Here is a 20668-nt window from a genome sequence, read left to right on the forward strand (position 1 = left end):
TGCTGTACGGAAGGTTTCTCTGTACCCACCACATCAGTTGCTTATTTAGCAGTGCCTGATGTTTATAAGAGTTCCCTGTGGAAGTCTGCATATTCATTAACGAGCTAACAGTAGCTTGGCTCTGTGTAGAAAGGAGAGGAACTATGAAGAACACACACCCATCCCTGCTTTTATTTTTTATTTTTCCTTAAACGTCCAGTGTTTCCAGGGCCTTTGCTTTCTCTTGCCACATTGGCAAAGCGTCCCAAGCTCTATTGCCCCATAGTCAAATAAAGTCTTCAGTAATTGCTGGGATGGTGAGTGAGTTTTGGGCTTCTAGCCCTCCGTTCCTTCAGTCGTGAATTCCGCTCAGTTAAAGACTCAAGAGAATTGCTTAAAACTTGCATTTGGAAGTCACGCCTCAAACAATGAATTTGTGGAGATCCATTTATTTATTTACACTAACAAAGAAAAAACTGTAATACTGCATCAAAATGAAACTTAGTGGCTGCTGAATCACTGAGTAATAGCATAGAATCACTGCTTAAGCCTTTACCACAATCATTGCAATGTTTGTTTGTAGACTGCTTGGTTTTTTGTAAAGTCGTGTGGCTGCGTGTGGTGCATTATTCCCAAGGTGCTCCTTACTGCTCTGATGCTCTGTACGTTCGCAGTACTGGGTAAAGCGGAAGGCTCTGTGGCTGGGGAAGAGTGGCACGGACATGTTACTGCTCTCTCTGTCGCACCGGAATTTCAACAGCTGGGTTTGGCTGCTAAATTGATGGAACTACTGGGAGAAATTTCAGAAGTGTGAGTACCATGCTTATCTTTAATCTTCTAAAAGTAACCTCTCAACTGACATGGCTTAGGTATTTGACTTGCATGAAAGAGACCCGGAATTTTGCTTTAAGTAGTGTTCTGATTCGCTGAGGATTCCCTGTAATTAGAGAACAAGACTAAAACTGTCATGTGGCGGTGTAAGATCTCAGGGTTTCTATGAAAGCTAACTTGCCAGAATGAGTAGGGTGTAGCCTGAATTCTAATAGAGATACTGTATAGAAAAAGGTCCTTGTCTTGACAGCAAGAGAGTTTCATGGAGGGTCAACACTTTCCCGTAGGGTCTCCAGCGTGCTTGTTCAGTGATCATGAGATTTTTGCAGTTCCTGCAGGCAGCCTTGGAACCAATTCTGTATGGCAGACAGTACCTTAGCTTACTTTTTGTCATGCTTGGCTGCTTGTACTTGCTGAAGATTTAATTGAGCATCAAATGAACCCACAGGGAAATGTCCTGAACTCATGGTGGTAGGGCAACCCCATTGTAATTGGTAAAATGGGAAAATTGCACATTGAGGAATCTGCCTTGTGAGGAGAAGGGCTGCCTTGTGTTAGGTGACTGAACTTTGTGACCCGTTCCGCCACTGCCCCCTGCCACGCACATTGAAGGAGGCAGTCCCTAAGCCAATGCAATTGAAAATGTGGATTTTTAGATGATTTTTTTTTTTAATGAAAGATTTCTTATGTGTATATGAGACCTGTGCGAGTGCTTAGCTTGCCCTGTTCTTCCTGTTCATAATTTTGAACCTACAGGCTGGTATAAAAGAATGGTTATATGGCAAAAATAGAATAAAATCTGAACTTATACCGGATTTGTCCCTTGGGAAAGGAGTGCATCTGTTACTGCAGTGTGAAAGGTGTTTGATTAGCATATGACATCGTCAGACCTGCTCTTGGTCAGATTACAAGTTATGGGTTATTTAGCAATACATTCACCTGCTGTTCCTTACTGTGGTTTTTCTTTGGTTTTATGTTTCCAAAGAAAGGGTGGATTTTTCGTCGATCTCTTTGTGAGAGTATCAAATCGGGTTGCAGTAAATATGTATAAGCAGCTCGGCTGCCGTGTGTACCGGACAGTATCGGAGCACTACTCTGCTAGCAGTGGAGAGCCAGATGAAGATGCTTACGGTAAGTGGTTGTTGTGCCTTAAGTTGAATGGAAAGGTTCTTGTGTTGAGGGTTCCTGGGCCTGTACAAGTTCAGATAGTCGTTGATGAATGGGATTCTGTATTCTGCTTTAGATAGCTTTTCCTACTGAAGAGTACATCAGTTAGGAAACTTGATTGCAGGAAACGGAATGAAGCTGCGTCAGGGGAAGTTCAGGTTGGACATTAGGAAAATCTTATCCACTGAAAGGGCGTTCAGTCAGGGCACCAAACCTGTCAAGAGCTTAGGGAGCATCTGGATGATGTTTTTAGTCATATGGTTTAGTTTCAGGTAGTCCCACAAGGAGCATGGAGTTGGACTTGATGAATCCTTATGGGTCACTTGCAACTCAAGATATTCTAGGAAATCTTCTTGAAAAATGATCTTAACGTAATAGAGAAGTCACTTAACGTGGCTTTGTGCAATGACTGTCTTTCATAATAGCATGATTTTCTTTTGCCATAGGTACGAGGAAAGCTCTTTGCAGAGTTACAGAGAAGAAATCAATTATACCTCTGCCTCATCCTGTGAGACCAGAAGACACTGAGTAACCGTAAACTGTGATTCTCAGACAACCTAGTAAGAGTGTCAGTTTCCTTCTCCCCAAAGCCCCCAAGAACTCTACAGATGAGAAATATTAGGCTCAATGTTTTTCCCTGTGAAATACCAAAAAGCAATATTGAGAAGCTTACCAACGCTGCTTCTGTCGGTATTGGCTGCATATTCGTGCTCTTACCCTATTGTTCTTCCTTTCGAACCGTGACACTTTGGAGACTATTAAAATGGAATTGCTTCCTGTATGGTGGTGTCATGGTTTTCCTTCTCGGCCACAAAACAGTCCCCTCACTTTGTCACTCCCACGGAGCCCTGCTCCGAAACTGAAAACGTCTGGCCGCTGCTCCTACACAGAAGGTGCCAGGAAGGAGTTCTGTTGCTGGCTCTCACCTTCCCTTTGCAGCCATATAACTGCTGCGACAAAAACTGGGCTCTGTTCTTTCTGAGCCACAAAACCAGAAATTGGGTACATCAAAATATACTCTCCAGAACTCGGAGGTCTCTGTTTCTCTGTGCCTTTTACTTACCTCATTCCCTAATTTAATTCTTGGATCCATCTGTCCCTTCACAGTCTGTCTGCATGTCACAGCTGCTGTTACTTGGAGGCATTGACCAGGCACTTAGTTCCAACACAGGTTTCTGTCACTGTCTTCCCTGCAATTTCTTGGAGTGCAGAGGAGTGAAGGCAGAGGGTTGATGAGTATTGATAACATGCAGCTGTGACCTTGCCTCCAAGGCAGTGGGTTGAGGGACATGGATGATGAGCAGCTGTAGCTCGTTCCTGCTAAGTAGTTAAATAGCCCTGAGGAGTGTGGGAGAGGGGATCTGATCTGATCTCTGGAGGAAGGAGAAACAGCACAGACAGTAGAATCTGACTGATGGTAAAAGCCTTATTGCAGCCTGATAGCTTGCTTGTGCTGCAGCAGCGGGTGCCCTGTGTGAGGCTGCCTGAGTTGGGCTCCAGCTACAGCAACTGGTGCCCAACGTAGCTGAGACAAGCGGGAGAACCTGTGACCCATAACAGACACAGTGAGAGGCGAGCTGTTGCAACTGATCAGTATGGGTGTATTGTGATATTTGTTGTCTGTCTTAACTCAGATCGCAACTGAAGAGGATGTGTATTACTTGTGCTCATAACAATCTCCAGGCAGGGTTTTTTCTTTTATTACAGTCCTGGGCATGCAGGCTTTTGCTACTATTCTGGTTTTGCTGTTCTCCTTAAGTGCCCAGTGAGGTTTGCTCTAGTATCAGTCATGGCAGTTAATGTTCTCTCGTTCACCTGTTGTGTTTTTAGCACCAGTTTCTGTAGGCGCAAGGGGTCTATTTTAGATCTTTGAGTCACCGTGTCATGCTGTTGTGGTTTTTCCATTGGCAAACTGCTGCTGTAATTGCCTAAGGGGCTTCCTAGGTCAGGAGGTAGCGGATGGGAGCAGGTTGCCACCCTGGGTCAGTGGTGAGTGCTGGCATGTATCATCTGACCTAGAGCTGATGTCTGTCACCGCTTTAGCTCTGGAATTACTCTGAGACCCAGGGAACTCTGGTTCCCTTAAGCTGCAACCTTGGAGCTTTTCCAAGCAGTGGATGAAATTCCTGTCACAAGCTCTAAGGCACCTTAAGGAGAAGGGGGCACAGTCTGAGTTTTCCTCCATGCAGGTGTCAGGGAGGTACAGTTCTGAGCTTAGTACTGGCCGCTACTGGGAGACGCTTTCAAGTGATCCGAGTGCAGCTCTGGCTACCCAAAGCTGGACAGGGTTGGCAAATGCTGATGTAGAGTTTTGGTGGTAAACTTGACCAGCCTGTCTTAACGAGCAGGCATGTTCTTTGTTTGCAAGCACCGTTTAGTCCTGCCTAGGCATCCCGAAAGTTTGAAGGGCTGTAGTCACATCTTCCCTTGGTCACACACAATGAACGGTTGCCTGCGCAGAGTTGCTTTTTAAGGAGCATGCTGTGGTTATATTTTCTCTGTTTGGCTTTGCATTTGGGAAATAATGTAACAGTTACAGCTGAACTGAAGGAGCACGATACCTGACGTGGCAGAGAAGGAGGTGCGTTTTACTAATTTTTTGGTGTGCATCAGTTTGACCCCAAAATGACATTGTGTCAAAGCTTGTGGCCAAGTTCTGCTGTAGATGTTGACTTGGGGTATGAATGGCTCCAGGTGTGCTTTAGGAGAGCTCTGTTGGTGTAGGTGTGCTGAGTAATTGCTCTGCTGTGTGTGCAGCTGTTCTGGTTTGGCTTCCAGGTGTGAGCATGCAAAAGAAAACTCGCCAGTGTGGTCAGCCTTGCTGTAAAATCAGAACGCTTTCTGCTGCTGCCTGGATATCCGAGAGCCTCCTGAACGTTTCAGGCAGGCAAGAGATGTGCTCCAGTACGTCTGAGAGTCCACAGCTCTGCAGTTCCCTAGAGGGGCACTCACTACAGGTAAGGCTGTAAGATCGCAGGCTCTTTGCAAGTTACGCTGACGGAGTTTCTTTGGGTATATATTTGGATACATGTGCCAGCTGAAAAGGTATTGTTTGCTTTCCTGCTCAGTAAGCACAGGTCACTTGGGTGGTCATGGACACTTGTCATTTACTGAGGAAGTTTCCACTCGTTGGATGGAAAGGGAAAGAGTTCAGAGGCACTGTTTAGGGTTTGGGGCTTTTTTGTTTGTTGTAACACCTGGAGTCTTAGCATTTTGTTCTGTGTTGTCTGTTAGAGAAAAAGTATTTTGAATTAGGAAATGTAAAGTGCTGAAGCAGCTAAGTGGCAGAACCACGCCTTGTCCCTAGTGTAGCCCTAATCCAAGGCTGGTTTAAAGCCCAGTCCAGTTAATCAGTGGGAGAGCAGAGAAACAACAGATGATCAAGTTGTGTACACAGGTGTTCTCAAATTCAGGTGTTTTTGGAAAAATTTGTCTACTGGAATAGTAATTGCTTGTTCAAAGACTTAAGTGTACTCGAAGGAGTGTGTGAGTTAAAGCAGGCAGAAAGAAGATCAAGATCTGAGGAGCAGCCTGGAACTGAGGAGATGAATCACCTGGGACAGTCAGGTGATGGATTTGCAGAACTGACAGGACCAAAGGAAACTCCTAAAAACTTCAGACGTTGACTAACGGTTTGAGAAGCAGATCTAAGCCGTGCTGTATCCCAACGGTTTTGAGAAGCAGATCTAAGCGTGCTGTATCCCAACGGTTTGAGAAGCAGATCTAAAGCCGTGCTGTATCCCAACGGTTTGAGAAGCAGATCTAAGCCGTGCTGTATCCTCAACGGTGTGAAGAAGCAGATCTAAGCCGTGCTGTATCCCAACGGTTTGAGAAGCAGATCTAAGCCGTGCTGTATCCCAACGGTTTGAGAAGCAGATCTAAGCCGTGCTGTATCCCAACGGTTTGAGAAGCAGATCTAAGCCGTGCTGTATCCCAACGGTTTGAGAAGCAGATCTAAGCCGTGCTGTATCCCAACGGTTTGAGAAGCAGATCTAAGCCGTGCTGTATCCCTTTGCTCCTGCCACTCGCTGGGGTGGCAGCCCGGCTCTGAGTTGTGACTAAAGCAAGCCCAGTGGTAACCCGCATCTGTTTAAATTTCTCCTGGAACAACAGCAATCGCTGGGGCTTATCCGTAGGACCCCACCATGCACCGCCCCCCCTGCACCTTGTGCCAGGGGTTCCCCATGCTGCTGCTGCTCCCTCCTGGTGGGCCGGGGGCACGGGCACAAAGAGCCACCCAACTGTAAAGCTGTCAGATGCAAAGGATTTAGCCGCTCGAACCACGCGGGTGCTTTTTAGTACGGAGGCAACGGGTAACAGCGGCTGGGCTGCGAGTGGGCGAAGGGCAGAGCGCAGGGCACCCCGCAGCCGCAGCGGGCACTCCCGGGCTCCGGTGGCGTAAACTGGGCCGAGACCCCGCCCAGTGCTCGCGCGGCCCGTGCTCAGCACGGGGCTGGTGGGGCGCTGCTGCCACCTGGCGGCCAGAAACTGGGTACTGCAGCCGCGCGCTTGGAGCGCTTGGTTAGGGTTAGGCGCCGGTTAGGGTTAGGGTTAGACGTCGGGGTCGGGTTTAGGGTCAGACGTTGGGCGTGGTCAGGGTTGGGGGTGGTCAATGGTGCTTTAAGGAACTCTCTCCTCATCAAACTATTTTCACAAAATGTCTTCTCCAAACCACCTTCCCTACAAGTGCCCTGTATAGCTCTGTGACCAGTCTCAGCAGATCAGTACTCTAACCCTAGAGGAATTAAATGTCGGGGAGAAGTGAAGGAAGTTTTATCTGGGAGACAAGGACTAACTCTAAACTAGCTGCTCCATTCTTCTAAATCATGAATAACTTCACATGCAGGGAACGCGTTTTCTGTTCTCTCTCTGACTTGGTATACTGGTTACACTGTAAACAGTCACCTGGCCCACAGCTCGGAGACCTTTGTACGCTGCTGCACATACTGCACAGCAAGAATCACCCTGCAACTGCCCTGGGAGGCTGGCTGTGCGCCAAGTGACCATTTTGCTTTGTGATGTGCTGTCAAAGGACATGGCACTGGAACACCTATGAGATGGTAGGAGGACTGATGCGCCGCTCTTCCTTACTGGTTGAAGTTCAGCTGTCTTGGGGTTATGTAGATCAGAATCAACCTTGAGATCTGTACAAGAAGTTTAAAGGGCACAATCCGATTTCCCTTAAAACCAACAGCAAATTTTTACTGACTTGACACTTCAGTGTTCTAGTCCTCCACAATAGAGCAAGAGATTGCCCTTCTCTGCAAAGGTTTTGGGAAACAACAAGTTTAGCTACACTCAAGTGATGTCTCTATGATGTAAAAAACACATTTACAGAAATCACTAATGGAATAAGGCTTTAAGTATCAAAGCTGCTGTTATAGTAACTGTTCTCTCTGACCATTGTAAGGCAAGAGCTGCCACCTTTGGAGTCCCAGTTGCTGGACAGCTTCCCTGTACTTCTCTCTGCATTTAGTATACTTCTTTGTGCATCCTGCAATTAAAAATGCATCCTTCTCTATTCCTCTGTCCTCAGAGGTTATTTATTGCTAATTCCTAACTGTTGTGAAAGACTTGAGATACCAGAGATGTAATGCAGAAGAAAGCCTCCACCAGATTCTCTCTTTCCCTTAAAGCCTTTGTTTGTGCTACTCCACTCTGCACCACTGCTCAGAAAAACTCAGTGTATCAAAAGATGGTGAAACGACAGTCACGTATTAATCTAAAGCTTGGCTGTGTCCCAACACTTGTGTATATACTCTGTGCTACTCCACTTCCCTAACTTCCCGCCTGCCTTCCCTCCTACAATCACAGTAACAAAAAGGTACACTGAAAAACTGGTTATCCAAGAATCTGGGTATGGTTGGAATCTATTGCTGGGTTAAAACAATTAAAAAATTGTGACCGTTGGAAAGATGATAACATTAGGCATGCCATCCCAACATCAAACAGTGCCACAGACAAATAAGCCATGGGTCTCTCCCTTAATTCACATGCATATACAAATGTGGACAAACAGCACTTTTTTTTAGGATAGGCAGGTGAACCTTGTTAGCTACTCCTTTGGAAGTAGTGTTTCAGAAGAGTCTAGTGCAATCAAGGTGTGACTGCTTTTAATACATGCTAGAAAGATCAAATTAAACACTAGGTAGAACCTGCCTTGACCAATTTAGGGGGTGCTAAAGTACACACCACCTGAGCTGGCTTACAGCTGTCAAACACATTAATTAGAGCTGACATGTTCAAAAGTCTTTAAATCGTTCACTGGGCATCTCTGCAGACAGGTTTTGTATTGTTCTTATTCTCCTCTTCTAGAAACTGATGTAGTGTAGTCACTGCCCTACTAATGGTGGGATGAGCATGCATCACCTCTTCACTAGTAAAACTGCACCCCAGGAGAGAGCTGTGCAAATGCCGCTAGGAATGTTTCTGAACAATTACTGTTACAGCAATGTGAAACTGTGTACAGATAGGCCCTAGTCAGAGCTGTGTCTATACTGCAGTTTCAGATATGACTGCAAGTGCCCGTCTGCCATAGTTCAATGTTCCTAAATTAACACTGGTACTCTGAGAAGACATCACATAGGAGCTCCATCAACACGGACCTACGTTTGTGTAGGGAATTCTCACTGAAGTTTGTGCTGCTGTGCTTTCTCTGTGATTGTTTCATGGACTACCTAGATCAACGCCGGTACAGGCAGGCAACTGTAACTTCAGCGTCACTGTGACCAGAACTCTTACATGGTCTCTTCTACCATGTACATCGTATTTGGACACAACATACTCAAAGGCATACCTACAAACAGTCACAGGCACAAGCAGAGCCTCCAGTGAACTCAAGGAGACAAATGCACATGAACAACTTTGCGCTCACTCCTCACTCACACCTCCTCCATGACTATGAATAAATGCTGGGTCAGGACCACATGAAGGCTTATCTTGTCTGAATTTGTTTTTCTTTTCTTTTAAATCTTACATTCCTAAAAAAGAGAGTCAATGAAGTAAACTTGTTGCTGTGACTACACTGCAACAGAGTGCTTAAATCAAACAAAAACTTAGATGAGATTAAGAAAAGAATAACAAAAACTAAATAAAGGGAATTTCAAAAAAAATATGTAAGCAGGCATTTACACGTTTGAATCTTCTCATGGGGATTTGAGTTCCTTGGAAGATGAGCAACTTTCCTGCTCCTTCCTTTGCATTGCTTCATAGCAAATGCAGCATGCTTGTGGACAAGAGAAGCTGCCTGCTGCAACTAGTTAGCACCAACTTTTATTTGTTTGTCAGACTTCCAAACCTGAACTTTTCTACATGTGGAGTCAGGCATTCCCATTTCTATTTCTGCCTATTTTGCATCACTGTGTGACAGCAGCAATTCACCTAGTGACTCCAAACTCAGGTTCTTCACTCATGAAACAGAGAGAAAACATCTCTGTAAAGCAGAGCGGGGAAGTACTGCTCTTCAGGTGCTCACACTCTTCATTCATTTCCATCTCATACTATAGATTTCTATAGCTCTGTTTCTCTCAAGTTCAATAGCTCAGTCACTGAGCAAAACCAAGTAATTATGAGCCACAATGCACCACAAGCAGCAAATGCAGAAATGTCAGAGCATGCAGTTTGCGCATAATTTTCATGCCTGATGCCTAAAATTGTTCATCTAAACTCTTTGGAAAATACTTAGAAATAACTATTTTGTTCACAGCAGGAGAAAAAGATTTTGTTTGTCATACATCATCCTTTTCTTAGCCAAAACTAATCTGCATCCAGACACGGCACAAAGCATTTTCACTCACTCTTCACACTCAACAGGCACACATGCAAATAAATACGTTGTCAGCACACACTTAGAAAACTACTCTGTACATAGTCAAAAACTTTAAAGTTTTGCACCAAAAGAAAAGGATAAAAAGGCATTTTGAACATTGTGCTGTTTGCAAAAACTATTCCTTTCGTCTGTTGTCTGTAGCACAGAGTTAGCCATAGCTGCGGATAAAATGAGGGGAACAGCTACAGTCCTGTAGCACTTGACACACGCAGTAGTAGTGACAGCCTGGCACCAAGGGCCATCCCGTGTTAGACACAGACACACAGAGATGCACGGGCATGTGCACTCAGAGAATAGATTCTGGGTAAACAAGAAGGCTAATTTTTCTTTTTTTGTGTGCCCTGAAAAAGAGAGGAAGAGCTAAAATATCAAACCTGAGGTTCTGTGCATATCAATTGGTAAGAGACATGCTGCTGAAACATTAGTTTGGCTTTATGGAAGCAGTCATCAGAAATTCAGTCGCTAACATTTCAGCCGTATGGTAACGTGCATCTCATCCTCAGCAGATGAACAGATGTGCCAACAGCTGAAGGGGCAAAAAGCTGGGTTCCAACACACATTTCATTTTTCACTACCTGGAAAAGACTTAGGAGGAAGTTGGGGCCAATTATGGAAAATGAGTAGGGCAGGAAAGAGATCTTCTTAAGTTCCTGTCTTCCCTTTTAAGTACATCAAGCATGCAGAAATTTCTCACACGTGCTTTGCACCCAGAAGCAATGCTGGCATTAGCCATAAACCACTGCATATAGGTTAAGGCTGCACTGACCCTCAAATAAAAAAGCCTAATCCATTGTAAATATGCAGAAGACACTCAGTTCTGTTACCACCCACTGCTTGCTACTTTCATTCAGTTTTTAAGGAGTCTGCCTCTGAGGTATGGTCTCTAATTACAATTACAGCAAAACACTGATTAGGATGCACATGGCAACATCATAGGAAACAAATATAAAATTGTCTTGACAAAGTAACTGAATGCATTTATTGGGATGGTATTGCTTTTAAATAGCCTTAATTTCCAAAGAATTATTACTTGCTAAAAAAAAGAAAATCTTTATGGATCTTTAAGTTTTTGAGTGCAAGATTCTCCCTCTCTCTCCTGCTAATACCTGAGAGAGTAGACCTAGCATAACTCATCAGGGAATTTGCTGTATTTGACTGCAGGAATGCTCATTGTTCCAATATATTTGGGGGTTTTGTTGTTTACTACAAAGATTGTATGGGTTCTCAGTGAATGAATATGGAAATCAAGTCCCAGTCTGGATTAACCTTCAGACTACCACAAATACATTGTGCTTCTTGGAAGTAATCTGTGTGTTTGTACACACGTGCACATAAACACACACACACACAGAGGCTATATACATCTGCAATTTTATACCTCATTCTGATCAGATTTGTAGTTTGCTTCATGAAATACAGTAATGCAAACCAGGCCACTCATTTCTCTCTGTAACATGAATGTGACCCTATTAGCGTCAGCCTTGAGAAGTCCAGGACACAGTGCAAATCCAGGTAAATGGGCTTGGTTAGGGATGTTATATCCACTTTATTCTGGGCTGAGCCTCCATTCTTTCTCCTCCCTTCACTCCCTTAGTTTCCTGGTCCGCATGGCTAATGCTCATAGTCTGCATATGCCCCTACCGTTTGCTTCCATCCTCACAGAAGAAACACCCTATGCTGTTGCTGTCAGGACGTCTGGTGTGGTACAGTCGGAGGAGGTTCTAGATACTAGAAGTCGTAAGGCCAACTCTGGGACAGCAACTCAGGAGTCCTTTCCAAAACGGCTGACATCTGCCCAGATCCTTAATTCTACTGAGAGAAAAAGGGGTTTAAACTAAATGAATCACCAAGGAGGTTTCTTTGGAGGAGTCTCATCAAGCACAGGCATAGGCCCCATCCTGCTTATTGTGGTGGCAGGAAAATAAGCAAGCAAGCACATCGTTCAAACTAAGATACAGTTTTGTGCATGCCCCACACCTTTTTGCACATTTTAGACCCGTTCAGCAGTGCAGTTTTATCTTCACTTTGAGCTGATGGCAGCCACTGCTGCATGAAAGCCCCAAAATGGCTTCAGCAGCTGGAACGCCTGTATCAAGACAAAGCAGGGAAAGAGATCTGCATGACCTACTAGAAACAGCTTGTGCTCCAGTGCCCAGACATGAAGATTCACATCATCTAAGAAAAAAAGATTCCCAAAAAAATGCATAAAACCAGCCCCAAACCTCAGCTGCAGGAGCAAGACAGCCTGCCCTTGATTATGGAGATCAGCACAGAAGTCTGTTTAACTTCCAGCCATCCATACTGAAAATTCCTCAGTATTTGCTTCCTGTCACATTCTTTGCAGAGCAGAGCTCGTATTCAAGAAGTCAAGGACTGTGGTACCCATAGTGCGTTCACAGACTCTGCAGTGTGAACCAGTTTTAGATTCCACCACTTGCCTCCTCAACTGTAACTCCAGAGTGGCTCAGGGCTGAGAGGTTCCCATCCCTGTTCCCTGGGTGTCTCAGCACCACCAGAGATGTTACCTTTGGTACCCCTTGCTGAGGATTCTTCTGTGCATTTTAACCTTTATCTCAGGAGGCAAACACAACATTTTACAGAGGACAGAGACACTCTCTCCCCTCTGTGCTCTTGTTCTGCCTCATGAGAACACAGGGATGATGGGTCCCAGTCTCCTGCTTATCAGCAGTCCTGGAAGTGGACACGGCTCCATGCAGTGCCCGTGGTCAACCGCCAAGTAAAACAGACAAGAATGGGCATGCCTGGGTGAATGCAGCTTTTTCTTCCATCTGGAGCTACAAGCCTTGACGATAAGTGTGTGACTGGGTGTTTTCATCCATAAAGAGATCTTCAAGACGTTGTTACAGGGAGTAGCTGACACATCCCATCTATCTATCTATGTCACTATGGTATCTAGGCACTGTATAATTTCACATTATAGCTGATTATGGAAAACATTTCCCTAGAAGACTGTTGGCCCTTTAGTAACACTAATGCCCTCTTTTGTGACATGCCCCGGGACTGTTACAAGAGCGGGGCTTGTCTGCACTAAGAAATTTACCATTAAAATTATACAGCCATTTCATACTGCGTAACTCCCACTCGGGATGCTTTTCCAAAAGAGGCACTTTTCTGATCTTATTTGTGTTACTCAACTGGGGAAAGGCATTATTCTTTGGAATAATAATAGAGATCATGCTGTTACACCTACAGTACTTTAACTACGCTGATAACTGTTGTAACTTTTTTTCAAGCCAACAGACCTTTCTCAGTCTCTGTCATTCTCCATTCATCCAGTACTGTGCCACAGGAGAAATTCTGGAAATCCAAAGAAACCTGCAATGACAGTCTGTAATCTGAGCTTCTGTGAGACCAGGTGTTTTGGGATTGGATTTGTCTCCTCCTGGACTAGACAGGAAAAATCTTCCCCAGCTGATTTCTGCTAATACCTTGATCTGTGGCCCATCAATGAGCAACTTATTACAAAACCTACATCTTTGTATTTCAAGGTGTTTTGCTTTGGTTGGATGTACTGTTCATGAAAAGATCTAGGTGCCAGAATCAGGCTTTCAACATGCATATTTGCAATGACAAATTCAAAATTCCCTTTCCATTGATGTTCTTGGAGGCATCTTCAGACTTGCTGCTGCAGTCGCTACCACTAAATGCCACTAAATCAGTAAATCCATTTATTGAAATAGTCATACAGAGCTGCAGCAATGACACACAAACTCAATCCAATTCAAAGCTCTTCTAAGCAGAAGGAAATAAAGATTCAGCTCTGTTCTCTGTGAAACTTGAGTAAAAAAGGGTGGAAGCTTATGGATGTATATGGTAAAGAAAAGGCCATTCAGGGGACAATACAAATGAACCCTAGCAATAGCTCAACAGGGACAAGAAGGTGAATGGTGTCCCACTCCTTTAGCAAAGCACTGAAAATACCTCTGGGATTGTCCAAGGCCCCTTGATTCAAGATATGTCTTTCCATCAGCTCTCTGAAATGCTCAGCAGTAACATCTGGAACCCCCATCCAATTATCAGATGAAATGCAGGAGGATCAAAGAGAGAGTTTCCCAGCTCTCCTGAGAACAAGCTGGAGCGTGGGATAATCAGCAGCTTCTGACTGCTGCTAACCACCTCTCACTCATTAGCATCTTCCCCCGGCCTCCCCACCTGCATGTGCAGTCCCCTCTGCCTCCAGAGTACCAAGGGCCCCTCCATGCGTGTTTCTTTAAACCTGCCTGTAACAGTCGCTGCCCTGACACATCCTACAAGTTTATAGCGGTCTCTTTTCTCCTCTCGCCATTAACTGGAGGCAACGCCTTTTGGGACATACTTGCACTGCTTGGGAGTGGGGATGAGGGCAACAGATGGGAGGGTTGGGGGGGGTCAGGAGCTCCAGGGATCCTGGTGCATCTCCAGACGGGTGACACCAGGCGAAGAAGGTCTCCCGTGGAGAGTCAGCCAATTCACGACAATCACACCAATATGGCTACGTGCCGTGCTCACTTTATTAAACAAACAGGTCGTATTTATAACTTAAACCGGCCGCCCACCCGACTTTACACACAGGTGATTGGATAAAAGACTCTGGCCGTGCGGGCACCCGTGTCACATGCTGCAGGCACCTGATCAGAGTGTGCCAATGACTGTGTCGATTCTGCGGTTCCCAGGACTTGCTCTGCACCTGGCTTCTTGTTCACGCATAGCTTGTTTTATTTCTCACACTGCTTGTTCCAAGGACAATTTAAAGTTGCTCTGCAGCTTCAACTAACAGGCCTTGGTTGTCCAACCTGGACAACGGTAACATATGTCCTCGGTCCTTTAAAAATCCCTCTACACCCCTCCAGCTTTCCTGTCAGTCCCTTCAGGTACTGGGAGCTGCTCTAAGGTCTCCCTGGAGCCATTTCTTCTCCAGGCTGAACAACCCCAACTCCCTCAGCCTGTCTGCACAGCAGAGGGGCTCCAGCCCTCTGAGCATCTCCACGGTCTCCTCTGGACTTGCTCCAACAGCTTCATGTCTTTCTTATGTTGAGGGCCTCAGAGAAGACACAGCACTGCACGGGGAGGGTCTCACGAGAGCAGAGCAGAGCAGAGCAGAGGGGGAGAATCCCCTCCCTCGCCCTGCTGGGGATGTAGCCCACGGCATGGTTGGCTTTCTGTGCTGCAAGCACACGTTGCTGGGCCAAGTTGAGCTTCTCATCCACCAACACCCCACAGTCCTTCTCCTCAGGGCTGCTCTCCATCCATTCTCTGCCCAGCCTGTGCCTGCGCTTGGTATTGCCCCAGCCCACACGCAGAACCTGGCACTTGGTGCTTCTTTCCTACTTTCCATTAGATCTAGAGATGTGGGTGACTTCCCTTCTACGGAACGTGCAGCAAGAGCACTATGTCAAATCAAGGTTCTCTCTCTTTGAGTTTCAAAATTTTTTCACAGATTGGTACTTGCATAACGGCTGCTTAGAAAAGAAATCTTTGCCCAGAGGAGCCTGCTGTGTGGCCCAGCTCCCAACGAGGTGTTCAGGCCTGCACATAACTTTTAATACCAAAGTGCAAACCAGTTCTGTTTTGATGGAGTTCTGAGAGTTCCGACACCGTTCAGGTAACAGCATGAAATGTTGGCGTGTGGCTGAACTCTGTTGATTCAATAGCTGGTAAATATTCCCCGGTCAGCCTTCCAAAAGTAATCTGTCCAGGGGGATGCAGGAGGCTTGGCAGCAAGTAAAGCAGGGCTCTGCAGGGTAGGGGGGTGGTTTCTCATTGAACGTGTCCTCAGGGAGACTGACATGTTTGAAGCAAATGGGAGGCTGGTGGAACAGGTGCACACAGCCAGTGTGCATGTTGTAAATAGATGTTATGATTGCTAGCCTTAGGCTCTGTGTTAGCAATTACTATATCCAAATATAAAAACATTGGAAAATATCAGAGCTGCACAACACAGGACAGCCCTGGGAAGCACAAAAGCCAGGAAACAAAACCAGTGCATTTACAGGTACCTTAACTCTGCATCTTCGTGTTACATGGTTTGCTGTTAGATGCTGGCAAAACAGAGTGTATTACCTCTGGAAGAACTAAATTCTGCAGCAGAGTAATAGTGAGTGCTGCTTATCGTATGGAGCCTTTCCCTCTTTGTAGACAAGTCAGCTAAGAAGTTAATTGTATTTGTGATTGTTTTGCTAAAAATGGTCTGGCGCTGGAGGCTGTCCCAGTGTGCCTCCCCAGCCGAGGGCAAAGCCGTGTCTTTTTGCTACTCGAACGTTGTTCCTTGCTTGATAATACCGCTGTAATGGTACCCAGTCATTTACAAGCGGAGCTGCAACCCTTTGCAGCCTGGGGTCAGATGAGAAGATGCCGACAAGTGATGTTACAAGGTGGGACAAGTGCTTGCCCCTGTGTCTCTCTCACTTTCGTGCACTCTTCAGCCTTTGCCCTCAAGACTGAAGCCTTTTGGCCAGGAGGCTCCGTGAGGGCCATGGCTGCTTCTGGAGTGCCTTGTGCAGAATATGTAACAGATAATAAAACCGATTATTGGTAATGAATTATTTAAGATTTTGTTACTCCCCTGTTTTCCTTTTTCCCGACGCAAAGTTTCCCTTACTTTCTGCTATGAGGTCCCTCTTTTTTTAACTTATTACTGTGAGATTCTGCCTTATTCCGTCCCGCCCCCCGCTTTCCATCGCGAGGCCTCCGGGCTTTTCATAGGATTTGGCAGTAACCTTGGTTTGCTCGATCTGCCTTCAAAATCGCTAGCGACCACCCTTTGGTCAGCAAACCCCCTTCCCAAGGTACCTTTTCCTCCTGGGGACTACGCTGCATGCCGGACGTCTCTGTGCATCTTACCAGCCTCGGTGGCCACAAGCCAGCGATGCGCCACTGCTCCAGCGGCGTGCTCAGAGGCTCTACCTGGGAGGTGTCCTTTAAACACCCCTAAAAAACCCAAATCCAGCCACACCCCGGTGACAACAACAAAGCCACAAGCTCTACCTCCTGCACCAAGGGCTTCAGAGTCGAGAGGGAGCACCCACGTCCTCGTGAGCACCTGCTGGCAGGGGCCACTGGGTTTCCTCTCTCACCGGAGGCTACCACCCAGCACGGTGCACCACCTAGGCTTCCCCCTCCTCCCTCACAGCCAGCTGGGGAGCTCCACGGGTGAGCGAGAACGGCTCCCACCAGGGCAGCGTGCACCTTGGCTTTGCCGGGGATGTGCAATAGAGCTCGTTGCATGTGACAAACTGACAGGGGGCAGGAGGCAATGAAGAGGTCCGCCAGGCAGCTCGCTTTCCAAATGCGACGCACATGCTCCCCCGAGCTCTCACCCGCATGGCACAGCCCCAGACACACAATCCCAGCCTGCCGCCCATCTCGCCTGACCCCTTTTTCTTGCCTGATCAGAGACAGGTCATGCACATACCCCACAGCCCAAGTGTGATTTGCACATCCCTTCTCCATCATGACCCCCAAAGCTGCAGTGCTGGGGGGACAGGACACGTGTCTACCCAGTCCTGCCTGCGTGGAATCTCTGGTGTGTCTAATATAGAGGCTGAGCACACGCAGACTTCTCTGGGAACAAAATGGAGGCAGGTCTGGCCTTCATCCCCCTTCCTGGCCTTGGTTCTTCACACACCCCAGAGGTACCAAGTACTCTGGGGGCCTTTTCCCCCCACCAGCTCCTCAAATCCCACTGATGTCAGCGCCGGGCTCAGCAGCTTTATTGTGAGGAGGCAGGCACCAAGCTGTGACGTGGTCTCTGCCATTTCCCAATAAACCAACTTGAAAAAATTATTTTAAAAGAAGAAAACCTGGGGAAAAAAGGTGGGTTTGTGTGGAGTTTCAACAGGAAAGCCACAAGAAGGGGAGAGAGAAGGCTGAAGAGCCTGGCAGTGCCCAAGGACCACCACCACACAGCACCTGCAGGGACAGAATTTCAGGGGTGCGCTGAGGCTTAAGAGAGCAGGAGCAGCCTGCGCTGGGCTGGCGAGGCTGTGCTGCTGTGCCCTGTCCCCACGCTCAGCCTGACCCCATGGCAGGGGACCTCGGGGTGCAGCCAGTGTGAGAACACTCGTGGCTGGAAGGGAAGGCTTCTCTCCTTTGCGTATCTTGGAGAAAAAACAGAGGGGATGGCTGTTTGCAGCACAGCAAGCAAGGCGGGGAATAAAGGATCTGCTCCCGGCCACAGCAGGGTCCTTCTTCAGTGACCCCAAACACCTGGCTGGCTTGCAAACGTAATAAAAAAATAGTAAATAATAACCGGAAAATGAAGCAAGGATAAGCTCTTTTCACTACATCATTGTAAAGGCATCAACACCCAGAAATACACAAAAAGATACGTGCCAAGAGCCACCCATCCAAAGAGAGGCTTCCTTCCATGCTGGGTCTCACTTTCACACACTTCATGCACTCCAACAAACAAAAAAAAACCAAAACAAACCAAACAAGTAAAAAAGAAAGAAAAAAAAATAATTTCACCAGTTGATGTACAAACAGAGTCTTCCCTTTTCACAGATTTGTGGGTTCTGCCTGCCCCCGATGTGGTCGGTGCGGTGCCCTTGGGAACAAACGGTAGTTGTACAAAACAGATGAAGATTTTCTTACAACCTATGCGCTGCAGTGTTTACTGGTTGGGTTTTTGTGTTTGGGGTTTTTTTTAAGTTTCAAAACTAGGTTTTAGGGTCACAATGGCTTGCAACTTTTTTTCTACAGTAAATCAGGGCATATATTTTTAGTTTTAGTTTAGGAATGTGTAAGGCATTTTGGTAAGCCTGACAGTAAGTCCTAGGTCACAAGACTCATCAAGCTGAAGTCCCTTCCTTCAAACTGTCCCTCTTCCCCCTGGAGAAGGAAAAGAGAGGTGGGTTACTCAACTGGAGCTCATCAACCTTATTCTCGTGGCAGCTCAAAGCATCAAAGCGTTTCCACAGATGGAGCCATGGTCACTGCCTTTTGAGAAGGAGAGAACCATGGACCACCATCTCCTGTGCCTCCCAGAGCTTCCCAAAAGCCATCCCAGATGGATTTCCTGGCAGCAAGTGCCACCTTGTCTCCGGTTTTCCAACCACTGCCTGACACGCGCTTCCCCCTGCCCTCCACCAGCACCAAGGGGAGGGATGGCTGCTGGCCACCACCAGTACCGTTCTCCTGAAGCTGTTCTTTACACTTCTTCATTCTCCCCTTTGGCCAGTTGGTCTGGGTAACCATCAGTCGCTCCTGTAGTTCGCTTGCTGCCTTGCCCCGGTTCTTTCTTTTTTTTTTTTCCTAGTTTTTCCTACATGGGAGTCAAAAGGAAGGCATCTGCCTGAGGTCTCCCTTGGCCGTCTGCGACACTCCCCCCTCTCCAAAACATCTCGGGTCACCTCAGGTCTCCACTGAGCTGCCCTCGGTGGCCACAAGCCCAGCCATGCGCCACTGCTCCAGCGGCGTGCTCAGAGGCTCTACCTGGGGAGGTGTCCTTTAAACACCCCTAAAAACCCCAAATCCAGCCACACCCCGGTGACAGTAACAAAGCCACAAGCTCTACCTCCTGCACCAAAGGGCTTCAGAGTCTAGAGGGAGCACCCACGTCCTCGTGAGCACCCGCTGGCAGGGGCCACTGGGTTTCCTCTCTCACCTGAGGCTACCACCCCAGCACGGTGCACCACCTAGGCTCCCCCCCACCCTCACACCCGGGGGGAGCAGGTTTGGCAGGCGCTTGCCTGACCTGCAGCTGCTCCATCTGCCTCTCCAAGGCTGCCACTTTCATCTTCCAGCTCTTCCTCAGCTGCTTCTCTTTGCTGCAGCACCTCTGACTTCTCAGAGAGCTCGTTCATCAGCTTGCCGCACCACTCCTGTAACCTGGCCACCCTCAGCGTTTTGCCTGCACCAACAGATGCAGCGTTATTGCCAGCCCGCAGGCCAGTCAAGCATCCCTGGCGTTACCCAGTGGGGAACACATCCTCCTGTGGGCCTGATAACAGGGCTTGAAACATCTCAACGGTTGTGTTGGCCTGCTTCTCGGACACGCCTGGTCCTTCAGGATGGGGGTGGAAAGGAGCTGACACATCAATTTCAAAAGCTCCGTTTCCATCACAGGAGACATTCCTTTCTCATGAAATAGAAGACGCAAGGATCTGTGTTCCCAGACACAGGGAGAAAGCACTCTAAGCAGCTGGAGGTCTTGCTCCTGTAATTAATTGACCACTGTTAATCACCAGCCATTTCAGACTTTCTACAAAAAGAGAGCCAAATTCTTTCCCCCTAGCTCCTGGTTGTTCTGTATGCACCAGGCAGGTCTCGGTTCTCTGCAGCACCGCTCCCATCAAAGAGCCAGCGACATTTCTTCTGAAGTTGGTGAGCACAAGCTCTCCGAAGTGTGGAGAAATGCTGCAGCGCCTTCTGGTCCCCTCTGCCCCTCCGCTAGCATCAGCACAGGTGACTCCAAAGCAGAGAGGGCTTCCCTGCCCTTCCACTTGGGAAAAGCATCCTTGTTTCCCCTGCCAGGCCCACAAAAGCATTTGGCAATCTCTTCCTCACTCCCTCCTCTACCTCCAGCTAGCCTGGGCGCTGTAGAAGCACCCTCAAGAAAGGGGGGTGGCCAGATCATGATGGACAGCCACCCCCAGGGCTTGCCAGAGGGCGGCCCCAGGCTCTGCCCCCACCCCACCCCTAGTCTTACTTGCTCTCCATCTGACTTCTGATCTGGCAGAAGGCATCACTCAGGATGGAGTTCTCCTGCTGCAGGCGAGCCAGCTGCGTGTCGGGGCCATTCTCCAGCTGCTCCTGCAGGGTGCGGATCTAGGGAGAGACCAACAGGGGTTAATGCCGCCCGCTGCCAGCCCCTCAGCTCTCCCCTGAGGAGCCCACCTCCATGGGGCAAGAGGGACTGGCAAG

General features: G+C 47.4%; 1 protein-coding gene and 1 non-coding gene across 2 annotated transcripts; both read left to right on the top strand.

Moving 5' to 3' along the window:
• The first annotated feature begins 322 nt into the window (after positions 1–322).
• Positions 323–2756, top strand: LOC121082386 (N-alpha-acetyltransferase 20-like). Its single transcript, XM_040581713.1, has 3 exons — positions 323–789; positions 1796–1941; positions 2424–2756. The coding sequence occupies exons 1-3, from the start codon at positions 635–637 to the stop codon at positions 2507–2509; spliced, it is 387 nt and encodes a 128-aa protein (XP_040437647.1). The 5' UTR covers positions 323–634; the 3' UTR covers positions 2510–2756.
• A 1202-nt stretch (positions 2757–3958) lies between these two features.
• Positions 3959–4043, top strand: LOC121082388. The gene has a single exon (XR_005826006.1). It is a non-coding gene; the product is annotated as a small nucleolar RNA SNORD45 (small nucleolar RNA).
• The last annotated feature ends 16625 nt before the right edge of the window (positions 4044–20668 follow it).

This window comes from Falco naumanni, unplaced genomic scaffold, assembly GCF_017639655.2.
Source record: "Falco naumanni isolate bFalNau1 unplaced genomic scaffold, bFalNau1.pat scaffold_96_arrow_pat_ctg1, whole genome shotgun sequence".
Classification (NCBI taxonomy): domain Eukaryota; kingdom Metazoa; phylum Chordata; class Aves; order Falconiformes; family Falconidae; genus Falco; species Falco naumanni.